The following is a 12,234-nucleotide window of genomic DNA, read 5'->3' on the forward strand; positions in this document are numbered from 1 at the left end:
AGTTCCAATGTGCAATGACTGTAAGCAGATGAATAACTTCAGGGGGAAATGAAGGCTCTCTTTTTAAAAGACATCCAAATTTGACTTGAAGAATTCAGCTCATCTCTTGATAAAGCCATTCTAATATTAATTAAACCTAATATTAAACCTCTCAAAATGTGTGTCCCTCACTTCCAGTTTTAATTCTGTCTAGCTTTGACTTCAAGCCATCAAATCTTGATGCTTTTGTCTGCTAGATCCTGATGTGCTTTCATCACGTATACAAAGACCAAAGGTTTTTCTCTGGTCAGGTAGATAATATTTTGAGGACACAAAATTAGAGAAGTGTGAGATGGCTTTGGGGCTACTTCACTAGGAGTTCAGCTAAGTAGGTACAGTCAGGTCCTTTGAAGCAAAACCTACCATTGTCAGCAAATCAGTGACCTGGCTTACTCCACCATAAAGGTACACAGAAAAACTCCCTTCCCCCCCTTTCCATCTTCCCTCTGCTAGTTGAGCTTGTTGCAGATCTCTAGGGCTTTCTTGTAGACCTGAGTCACATCATCCATGTCTGTGAGAAGGGAAAAACTGCTGTCCCCCAGACGGTTGCGATAACGTTTTAGATACTGTGGCCGTGGGCGGTTCTGAAGTCCTTCGAAGTCTTGGATCTGGAGGAAATTTTCAGCAGAGACACAGCTCCGTATCCTTTGTCTGTTTGGCCTGTTCTCTTGCAAATCCAGCAAATCAAAGGAGTCACTGGACAAAATACTGTCATCGCTAATCACGCTGGAAGGGCGACTGTAACTTCGAGGTAATGCATCCCCAGGCAGGACTACTTCTTCCATGGCCTCCAGCGTTGGTGTGTCAGGGCTAATCAAAGCAGATTCAGTGCTGCTGGTAGAATACTTGCTGTTATGTTTCAAGATACCCTTACGCCTGCAGGAATGGCTGTAAGACCCATTTCTGGATGGCTCTGTGACCCCTGGAGAAGTGTCACTGTTTACTGTCTCATCATTATTGTCCAAGAGTTCAGAAGATTCGCTTCGTTCCGGAGAGGAGTAATAGCCGGACTCCCTCTGCTGAGTCTTCTTTAAGATTCCTTTTTTTGGCATTAGTGAAGACTGCTTAGTGCCGTATTTGCCCGCTACCTCTCCCTCCACAACATTTTTAATGGCTACGCCAGTCCTACACAACTCTTGCTCCAGCTTAAAAGCAGAGGGTAACACTGGGCTGACCACTCCTTCTATGAAACCTGCACTGTGAGATCGATGTTCACTGTTGCTTCTTTTCTTCAGGATGCCTTTGGGTCTCTTGGAGGTGGGTTTGGATGCGTTTTCAGCTCCTCCTTCTTGGATGGACTGTGCAATGTCATTTTCCTTTTTTGATTTTTTCAGAGACCTCTGTCTCTCTAGTGTGACTTCAGGACCTTTGGGCTTAGAAAGGCACTTCATTTTGGTATCAGTCTCTGGTTGAAGGCCAGTAGAACGGTGATGCCAATCAATGAACCTTGCCAGCAATGGGGACTCAGAGTCCCTCATGGCATCACAGTCACAAACACTACTCTTGTAGCCCCAGTTAACCCACCAGTGGTTGGCAATGTCTTCAATGGTTGCTCGGCGTTCAGGGTTCACCATCAGCATCCATCTGATAAGACCACGAGCATCTATGGACAAAGAATGGAATGTAAAATATTTAGAATATGGGCACTCTTAGTTTTGTCAGTTTAAAATGGAAGCGTGAAGCCAATCAAATGAGCAAAAATAATGCTTTTTACAACAGGAAAAGTGAAAGGGGGCAAGGCTTTGGCTATCAGTCAATGCTGGAAAATGCATCTGGGTACTATTTCTTATCAGAAGAATATGATTCACCCTGGGAAATGTACACTGGGTTATCAAAGAAATTCATATTTGTACTGTATTAGTCAGTGAATAGTCCCATATTACCGAAGGAAGTCACAAACCTATCAACTCTAATAATTACAGAACTTAGAGGAAAACAAAGGGCAATTGGGATATTTTAAATGACCTACACATTATTGCTTTTCTATTTACTTTTTCCATAAACAGTGTAGTCTTCTGTATATTTTAAAGGTATGTTTTCATAAAGAGAGCAAGGCGGCAGAAAATTGAAAGGGATGGCAAACAAATGATACAAGATAAATATTCATTTAAATATAATATATACATAGACATTTAAGGCTGGAAGGAGTCATTATAATCAATGACCTGGACTTAGTTGATGCTTTTTTGTCAGGTGACTGCTTAATGTGTTACCCTCTTAGTAGAAGCAAATGCAAACATAGTGGCATTAATTCAGATTTTGGCCTGCCTTCTTGGATAAGAGACTGCATTGCTCTGACCATTCATCTTCTCTCTGCTTGTGATATGCCACAGGGTAGTTAGAGGACTGATCTGTTACCAGTATGTTGTATCGGTTTACAGCTTGTCTGAACAATTCCACTTGCAATAGCTAACAGACCTTCCAGTGTCATAGATCTAGTTAAAAGAGCCCGTTACAGCTTCCCCAAGGCAATAAAATCTATCTATCTGCTATAAAACTTTAATTTCAAAAGGGCTTTTGGTAAATGCTGTACCCAGATGGGAATTGATAGCAGATGAAGTCAGTAGGGGAATGAGAGATTTTTTTTCTTTATCATTCTAATATGACACCAAAACATGTTGGAAGGGGCCAGGCAAACCCTCCATTCTGAACTCCTGTCAGCTCAATACATTGCCCTCACTCCTTTTTTATACCTGAGGTCTGTGTTGGCTCACGATATTCTCCACTGCTGATCTGCCTGATGAGATTTTTGTGATCGAAGCCATCGAAGGGCATCGTTCCATAAACCAGAGTGTAAAGCAACACACCAAGGGCCCAGCTGTCAACCTGAAATACAGAGACAATGCTTGTGAAGCCCAGGAAAGCTGATCCCCACCCTTCTCCCTGCCATTAGCACCACAAGAGCAGCATCATGTCCAGCTGCATCTACTGATGGGCAAACCGGTATCTAACATCTGACCAACCACTGGCAAAGCAAACAAAAGCAAACCAAGGCAGCTTGAGAACTTTCAATACAGGAGAGACCCAAGTGAACCCACATGTGCAGTAACACAAGCATTAAGACTAACGCTCAAGAACATTATCATCAAAGACTTCCCCATACAAGCACGGAAAAGCTGACCCTTCTTACCTCTGGGCCTCTGTAAGGTCGTCCATTAACTATTTCAGGCGAAGCATACAGTGGGCTTCCGCAAAAGGTCTGCAGAAACTTGTCTTTGTGATAAAGGTTGGAGAGTCCAAAATCAGCAATCTGCAAATAGAATTGCACAAGGCGTCTGTAGTATTAACAATTATCTTAATGCAACAGAAAATCCTTTATCAGGAAAGACTTAGCTATATTTGACCCTGCTGTAGGGCAGGGATCTTGACGTGGATAATCTCTCAAGTTCCCTGGCCGACATTATTCCATGATTTTTTTACTTTTCTCTCTGAAGATCCTCCAGAGAAGGAGAAGGGTCCCCAGGTTAAATCCTCCAGATTAGGAACAAGGGTGCTTTGGTTCCATTTACAGATAGGTCACTGACTGACTGCACAACAACCAGTCAGTAATTTTATCCTGGATGAATTGCATATGCTTGCAAAGACAATCTCATACTGGGAGGCACTGGGCCTGCTGTCCACTGATTGCTCTTCATCTTGTGTAATCATTAATACCAAAGGAACGCAAGCAGAAAGTACTACCGTTCTTATTGCGCCCATGCAAGCCAAAAGCCAAGACCTTTCAATCCAACAGGAGGAGTGAGGCAGGAGTGTCGCAGGAAACGAAGCATTACAGAAGAAAGTGATTTTTGAAATCATCTGGAACTTAGCTATGCTTGAAGGAGGGGGAAAGGGAGGCACTCGCTAACTCTTCCAGATTCAGGGACTCCAGCTGAGGAATCTGAGCTGTTAAGCACACGAGATGTCTATCACGAGATAATAAACACAAGTCTGGTTCCTAACTGGAAACAATGGGCCCAAATCCGGCTTTCCCAGTACAAACAAAACTTCCCTTGAGACTGTTGGGAATTTTGCCCATGTAGGAATTGCAGGATCAGGTCCAAATATTTTGTTTACTTCAATTCCCTGTTCTTGTTCCTACAAAACAAAGGGTGAGGATAGCAACACCAAATACCCCCACAACCTTTGCATTTCCTTTGTTTCTCTAGCACAAAGCAACACATCTCCTTTTTTATCTTGTTTAAAACCCAAACGCTTCTGTTTCCCAGAGATACTTTTATTACTGCCCACTATCAACATAAGGCATACATAAAAGACATAAAGCACAGGCATAAAAAAGGTATTATAGCAGTAAGCGACAAGAGTTTTCTCTCGGTATTCTTCACCTTATTTGGGTCTTTTCTACCAGAAAGAAATTAAATCCCAGGAATTTTCACAAAAGAAAATTCAAGAAAACACAAAGTGAACGGAAAATAAAAGGATTTACCAGCACCATCATTCACTCTTGCTTTCTAATATGTGTATCATCAGTGCTTCTAATACCTGTTTAATTGCAATGTCTACTGAACTCTTGGGAGACATAAAGTCTTTGCCTCTATTATCTAAACTCCTACAGCTACACCTAAAAATGTCACAGTTGAGACCAAAATAAACAAAGTTGGTGAAGTATGGACAGAAGTTCCCAATTTTCTTTCTTTACCGCAAAATAGAAATATATATATACACTTTATCTATAAATAGATATAGATAGATGTAGATACTTTTATGTTAGAAATATAAACTTTTTTTTAAAATATAATTTTCACAAAATTTTTAAAGTCACAGAGCAAATATGAGATTTCATGCTTCATCCTCTCATATTTTGATATTCTGCTTGTGCAGGTGTTGCACCGACAATTTGGACTCATCCTGCTCAAAGAGCAGCTGATTCCTGTTCATTAATGTTAATTCATCTCACCATGTCCATTCATAGTTTGAATTCACTCAGTCCCCTGAACAGCGTATTATCAACCCACAGCAGAAAATTCCATCCTTAAATAAATGTGGTTTGTAAAATCTTCATTGTATGGCTGGAATGTCATTGAAAACAGCTGGTGTACTATTGCAGTCTGCAAACATATTCTCATGGCTCAGATTGCACTTAATTGCCCTAAATTCCACTTTCTTATCAAGTCACCCTGCCTGGCTTGCAGGAAGTTGGTTTTAAGCCTTATGAAGTGTACCCTGTCAATCAGGGGAAGAATGGGATCATTTCAGTGTTAAAACTTCGTGCTGGTCATTGAGTTTTATTTTAGTTCGGGATGCAGCTAGGACAAGGACAAACACTGCACAGTGTGATTCCTTAAGAAAATACATTCCCTTAACACCATGGAATGTATAAAATGCATGTGGATGTGCTTGAACATATATATAGAGATACACATACCATTGTTCTCACTAAGAAACTCTCAGACTTGGGCATTTATGTTTTCATTTTGACCATTCAGGAAAAGAGTATTTATATTACAGTCCACTCCCATACTCACAGACTGATGTTTATCAGCTTTTCCCATTAAAACTGTCATGCCCCCCAAAACAAGATTAATAGAAGCCAACATTACTTCATGTTCTTGGCACTTAAATGGAACTAAGGCATCAAGTCAAAAAAACTTCCTAAATTGGGAGGAGCGGGGAAGTGGACTTTTATTCCCCTCACTTCAGGAGGTGTATGTTTCGTATTTACTGTTAGCTATGATAAACCAGATGTAATTTATTGTTTAAGTGTGGACTATAAATTCCATGAAGGTCGCACTCATGGAAATTGTCAGTTTTATCCCACTTAAAAATCTATCTCTCTGTATTGTAGATCGAGAAATAATTAGGTCTCTTAAAGCAAATGAAATGTATGTGCACTGGGTGAGACTTCCAGCAAGGTAAATCCCAATTACATACACTTACTCTGTATATATGAAACCCTCATGGGTTTTTAGTGGTTAGTCTGATTGGTGTCCCCTTACTGGCCCAAGAGAAAGTGCAGTCAGTAAGATTATGTTACTATTATACTTGCATTTTTCTCTCCTTCTATCACTTTGGGGTTGATCATACAGTTTACGTCAACCTCTGTTAGACATCTCTTTTAGGTGCAATTCCCAGCCCAGGAGCCGCCACAGCCCTACTGTGAACAAGGAGGCCCCCTCCATCGTGCCAGGCTGCATGACAGAGGTGTCCCTGGGGGGTAGCTTGTGGCACGGGGCAGGGACACGGTATTTGGATAGACCAGCAAAAGGCACTAATTCCCTGGCTGCGGCACTGGGCAGCAGTTTCTCTCCACCTCCCTGCATGCAGTTTTGGGGATTTAGGCACTGGCGAGAGCTGCAGTGCTTGGGGACATGTGGTCCTCCTCAGGCCAAACTGCAGGAGCTATGGGAGAATGGAGGCAGCTACATCCTCGCCCCGCTGCTAGTTCTTCTAGTGAATTCATACCTACAATGAACCAAAAACTAGCATCCTCAGTCCTTTTAAAACTAATGAAGAGAAGGCGGCACCACCAGAAGGCTTTTTTGAAGACCACCAAAGGCAGATGCCTAAAGCCGTCGCGAATCTCTTCTCACAAAGGGCTTTCTAACTCACCAACTCAGGGCAGCTCTTTCGGTGCTTTGGGGTTGCCTTAGCCCTGCTGCCTGTCTGACCCTGCCCACCTCAGGCTGTTTTGGGATTATGAACAATGATATCCTCTCGATGGGATGCAAATACCAGCGAGGGGCTGCTGTACCACCCCCAGGAACCCGGGGCAAGCAGAGGGGGCAGCTCCGAGTTACCCAGAGCTGGAGGGTGGAAGGCAGCAAGTGCGGGCAGCTTGAAAGGAGAACGGAGTAAATTTTAAGGTGAACGGTGCTGTTAGCAGCTGGCACATGAATGTGAGTAAGAAGAAGCTTGAACATGCTGCAGAAACCCTAATTTCATCAGTGCATTATTTCTTTAAAGAATACGGCACCATGAACAAGGTAAGAAAGCAAATAACATTTTCTACCCTGGGAGGCTGCAGTGCCTTGGTGAGGTTTAGCTCAAGGATTGTGCCCCGCTGTTGACCTCCGCAGACAGGCTAGCTCCCAGGAGAAACAGTCACGTTCGGGGTTTCTGCTAGCTAGTTGGGTGCGTATCTGGGGAGCAAGGCAAGGTACTGTTTGATTAATTGGCTGGATGAACTCCTTGTACCCCACAGATCTGCGTGCATGTTCAGTCTCACAAGTGTTTAAAACTCATTTTATTCACTCGTGTTTGCTGCATTTAGGGTTTTTAAGTAATAGTTTGCAGGAAATACTACCGCATACACCAAGCCCCTGAAAAACATAATTATATACCACAGATCAGATCACTTTCTTCCCCTCATCACCCTCCACCTCTGGCCTTTGGACCTGCAGAACTCTTCAAAACATGTAATTTTTTGTCAGCTTTTGGACACTGCTGTTTCCTAGTTGCTGTGCTCCAACACATGACTCCGTTTCCAGAGACTTTTACTCACTATCGTAACTTTGAAAAAAAATCTGATTATGTCTCCATAGGTCTTCACGACCTTCATTTAATAAGCTAAAATTTAAGAATGGTTTCCAAGTTAGTGTAGTATCATGTAAAATGGCTTGGGGTCCTTTTAGGTCGGATAATAATTTCTAATGGATTACTTGTCCTCTTTATTTCCTGTTCTAAAAGTATTGCTTAAGTTGCTATACATGGATCTATTTTTACAATATCTTATTTTTTCTTCACGTTACTATCACATGTTTGTGTATATCATAATGTATATTATGCCAGATCACTGGCTTCTTCAGAAACATGTATTTAATTGCACGTTGCACCCAAGAACAAAGGGATTCCTTTCATTTTCTCATTCTTAAAATCAAACTGCCAATTTTGTAAGTGCTTTGTAATCCACTGAATGAAATATAAATACTGGAAAAGTACAGATAAGACTATCACTCCATTTCTAGAAAATGCCTTCCACTGAGTATTTGAAGCCATCAGTCAATACCAAACCCCAAACTACATATTTCTCTTTTTCCGGCTGAATAAACCATAGGAAAATACTCTCAGAATGAGGACCTGATAAATTTACTCCTAATAAATAATTTACAGCTCCATATGTGTTTCCTTGCCAACGGTTACTGTTTAGTGAAACAAAGAAAAAGTGGGAAGTAAAATTCTGTGCAAGTAACATAGAAACACAGAAACATATTCAAAGCTTCAGCATCAGGGAAATAGTGGCAGTGTGCTTAACATCAAGTATTCACAGCCGATCTTAGTCACGAGGTGTAAAAAAAGAGAGCGGGAAGAAAAAGGGAAACAATACAAAAAGTCACCTCTTGAAGGAACTCAAATTCAAACACTATTGATAGTAAGATGTATGAAATTCCAACTGCTTCCCAAGCCCGGTCTATTTTTTAGCTTCATTTTCACCCTTTGCAGAAGCAGTGACCGGGGACAACACGGGAGCTTGCAGCCACCGACCCACGCTGAGGCAGCCTTGCCCGCTCAGAGGCGTGCCTTACGGTTTGCAGAGAAGTAACTGAAGAAAGGCTGGAAAACGCAAAATACCTACACGGCAGCTTAAACACAGCTCAGTTCAGGCAAGGGAAGCCTTCAAGAAAAAGATGTCAGAATGATTGGAAGGGATGTGGGGAGTTGCAGCTACCCGAATTTCTGCCACAGCAGTGCCACTCGCTATGACAGCTGAAACGCATCTCTGGTTCTGAAGCCCCTGGGTCACCTCCATGGGCTGGAGGCGAACACAACACTACCCGTCCCTGCCCCATCCTCCCGCTCTCCCCGCAGGACGATTAGACTCCCATAAAGAAGAGAGGGAAGGGAGCGGAGCCTTCTGACAAAGCACAGCTCCCCAGAGGCTTGGGGAAGTGATTGGTTTTGCATATGAGGACCACAGTGCGGAGATCCAGGCCACCCCAGCTAGCAAATTCCCTAAATTCCTCTTTTCTCTCAAGAATTCTCTGATTAGCTGGGAAGATAGTTTGGCGTGTAATGCGGAAAGAAAGGTCATCCTGCCTGCGGAAGCCTGTTTCGTATACAATGTCCTAGAAAGGCTACTTTTTGTTTTCAGCGCTGCTGAGAACAGCTCGGGCTGCTGCAGCCAGTGTCCCTGTAGGAACAGGAGTGGGGAGGTTTGCTCTAACACTGGATGTTAACAGCAAAACGTCCAAGCATTGCATTGGATGGGCCTTCTGTAAAAGCCTATTTTTAGAAACCACATATTTATGTGCCTTTAATCCACTAGTTGATCCAAGTTAGCTTCTGTCATCAGCGTTACACAGATGGCAGCTACCATATGTTACTTTCCATTTCCATTGCACATCAGCTTAAAATGAAGACAATCTCTCCAGCGTGAAGCACAGAAGGCAGTGCGTGCAGCCCCGTGGCTTTCAGAGGAGACAAAATGAAGATCCAGGCTATTTAGATACTTGGCTACACAGGGAGCTCCACGGCTGCTTTGTTAATTAAGCAAGGATGCCCAAGCGTCAGCAGAAACTCTTCGGCGTCCCTCCCCCTGTTTCTTTGCCCGTAGATGAGCGCACCCAGCCACCCTCACATCCAGCTACCCAGGGAGGAACAAAGCTGAAAGTGGAACAGGTTCAGCCACCTGGAAACCACACTCATCTCTGCATTATTTATCTCTGTGCTACAGCTATTAGGGAAAAAAAAAAAAAGAAGAAGGGAAAAAAGGTCATTCCCATGCTTTCACTGGGGAGAAATGACATGGAAATGACATCACTGACATCACTATCCAAAGTATACGTTTGTGTCTGGAGTTCCAAGGCCATTTCCTAATGAAGCACATGTGCTTTACTAGGTTTATTTTGAAACTCTATTTGCTTATTTTCCAGCCATGATCAAAAGGACATTCAGAGTGTTCTGTAGGAGGCACTTGAACCCTGTAGACCAGGAGAGTTTTTTTCTGAGCCCCAGCAGCAGCCAGCAATAATATCGTTTGTACAATAAACCCGACTGCATGAAATGCTGTGCTGTTTCCTACCAGTAAATAGATGCTGCTTTGGGAATCATGGCCCATGGGTGGCAGGACAGGACCTTCTCCCCCAAATTATGCAAAGCTTCATTTAGCGTGTATGGCTCGTCACCAGTGGTGCTCTTTCCCCAACCTCCAAACCCCTGAGCCTCTTGCCAGATGCTGTTGCTTAGTAGCGGTTGCCATAACACTGGCTCTTCTAATACCTTGGATAAAAATGTTACAAAACATGCAAATCCATTCTGAGAAGCTGAGAAAAAGAATCCTACCTTAATATTAAAATTGTCATCAAGAAGTATGTTTTCCAATTTTAGATCCCTGTGGACAACACCGTTCTGAAACAAGGAAGAAAAAAACAGGGGGGAGAACATGAGAAAATATTGGGAAAATTAAAGGTGAGCTGGCAGGGTGGTCTTTGCATCTACATTTCAGGGCTGATTTCACTGTCATAACACTCACGGCCCAGTGACTAGTGACAGGCAATGTATTAGTCACTTGGTGTGTGGTTAAGGGAAGAATGACTGGAATCTGTCCTCCCACAAAGCCTCTAAAACAGCAGGGGTTGTGGGGGGCTGGGGGGTGTCTTTTCGGAACTTAATTCCAGCCCGGATCCTGCCCCCACTGCGTGAAAGCAATATATTCTTCCCAGGCACCAGAAAACAATATCTGTCAATGACGTTAGTCCTTACAAAAGCCCTCGTTCCTCCAATGTGCAGCCACGTGGATCGGGGGAGTTGTAATCCTAAAGGACTGTAAATGTTAGGGATGGAAGCGAACAAGCTGGATTTAGGTCAGAGCCTTCTTTAAAGAAATTTGGGAAAAATTAACTGCACAGGGAAGGACGCTGCAGCTTTTCAGCGCTGCACAGCGAGGACTTTGAAAACCACCCTTGTTTATCAGAATTCAAGTGGAGATTGAAGTGTTTAACAATTCGTATCAAAAATTGTCTTAGCTGCTCATTGCTTTTAGCCTCATGCAAGTTTTGGCTCTATGCAGTTGGTTCATAAGCAGGGATAAAACGTCCATGATGACAGCCAGTCAGCTACCTTGGGTTTAATTGCTTAAATTGTCATTCTAATGGGTACCATGATGGATAAAGTAATTAGCAAATTAGTATCTTTCTAGTGCTCCTGCTACATATAGAAAGGTTACTTTTGCCTATCCAGAATGCTTACACGCTAAAGCTCATACATGAACACTCGTACCTTTCTCTTGGCTTTTTTCTTTCATGTATTTTATCTCCTATTCTAAAGTTGTTCACTTGTATATTCAAACTGCAAACTATAATTTGTTTGAATGTATTAATATTAATGTTGTAAAAGTTCTATGGGATGCCTTTTCTAGTTTATGTTGTTAATTATTTTTTTTTAATGTCAGGAGAATTATTTCCAAGGCAAAAATGCAATGTAGGGCTAATGTAAGGGAGTGGCTGGTATCGGCCATAACACAGGAAAACATCCTTAGTCTTTAAAAACAGGCAGTGAACTACTGTAGCACTTCTAATGAAGATCTCCTGTTGTACTGATATAATCACATGCTGTCATACTTAATAATGAATGCTGTTGCCTCAGACACGCTTTGAAATATATGTCACTACTCAGCCTTCAAATAGCATTTTTTAATATCAAATCCTTTACTCACCTTGTGGCAGTAATGTACAGCAGACACTATTTGTCGAAAGAAGTGTCTTGTCTCTCTTTCGCTCAATCGCCGCCTCTCACTGATGTAATCATACAATTCTCCTTTACTTGCATACTCCATGATGATCACAATCTTATCTTTATTTTCAAACACTGCACAGGATAAAAGAAAAAAAAAAGACGCCACAGTTAATCCAATACATTTGAAAACTGACACTTTAAAGGATGAAGAAGACTTCGGATGACTGAACACATCCTATGTCATCACTGCAGCCTGGAGAGATGTACTACCAACCCCACTGCAAAAAGCAAGCTCCAAAGCTAAATTTTTCCAGAGGAGGATTACAACATTTCAGACCAAGAGAAGGAAGTTGAGGCTATCTTCACTTTCATATGGCTACATGAAAGAAGGTCTTTGCCTCTATGATATGGGCTCACAGGGTGGCAAAGTCAACTTGATCCTAATGAGGTGAGGTGAGATGAGGTGAGGTGAGGTGGTGAGGTGAGGTGAGGTGAGGTGAGGTGAGGTGAGGTGAGGTGAGGTGGACACTTGTGCCAGTGACATCGGAATACTAACCCTGGCTCCCACAGGGACTGCCTCTTACC

General features: G+C 42.5%; 1 protein-coding gene across 1 annotated transcript; it reads right to left on the bottom strand.

The window, feature by feature from the left end:
* Positions 1–488: 488 nt before the first annotated feature.
* On the bottom strand, positions 489–11,782 carry NUAK1 (NUAK family, SNF1-like kinase, 1; the record flags this gene model as incomplete). Its single annotated transcript, XM_009577839.1, has 5 exons — positions 489–1,642; positions 2,733–2,865; positions 3,170–3,289; positions 10,258–10,323; positions 11,630–11,782. Coding segments are annotated over 5 exons (1,626 nt in total), but the record flags the coding sequence as incomplete, so codon positions are not given.
* Positions 11,783–12,234: the final 452 nt, after the last annotated feature.

Source organism: Fulmarus glacialis, unplaced genomic scaffold, assembly GCF_000690835.1.
Source record: "Fulmarus glacialis isolate BGI_N327 unplaced genomic scaffold, ASM69083v1 scaffold7525, whole genome shotgun sequence".
In the NCBI taxonomy this organism is placed as follows: Eukaryota; Metazoa; Chordata; class Aves; order Procellariiformes; family Procellariidae; genus Fulmarus; species Fulmarus glacialis.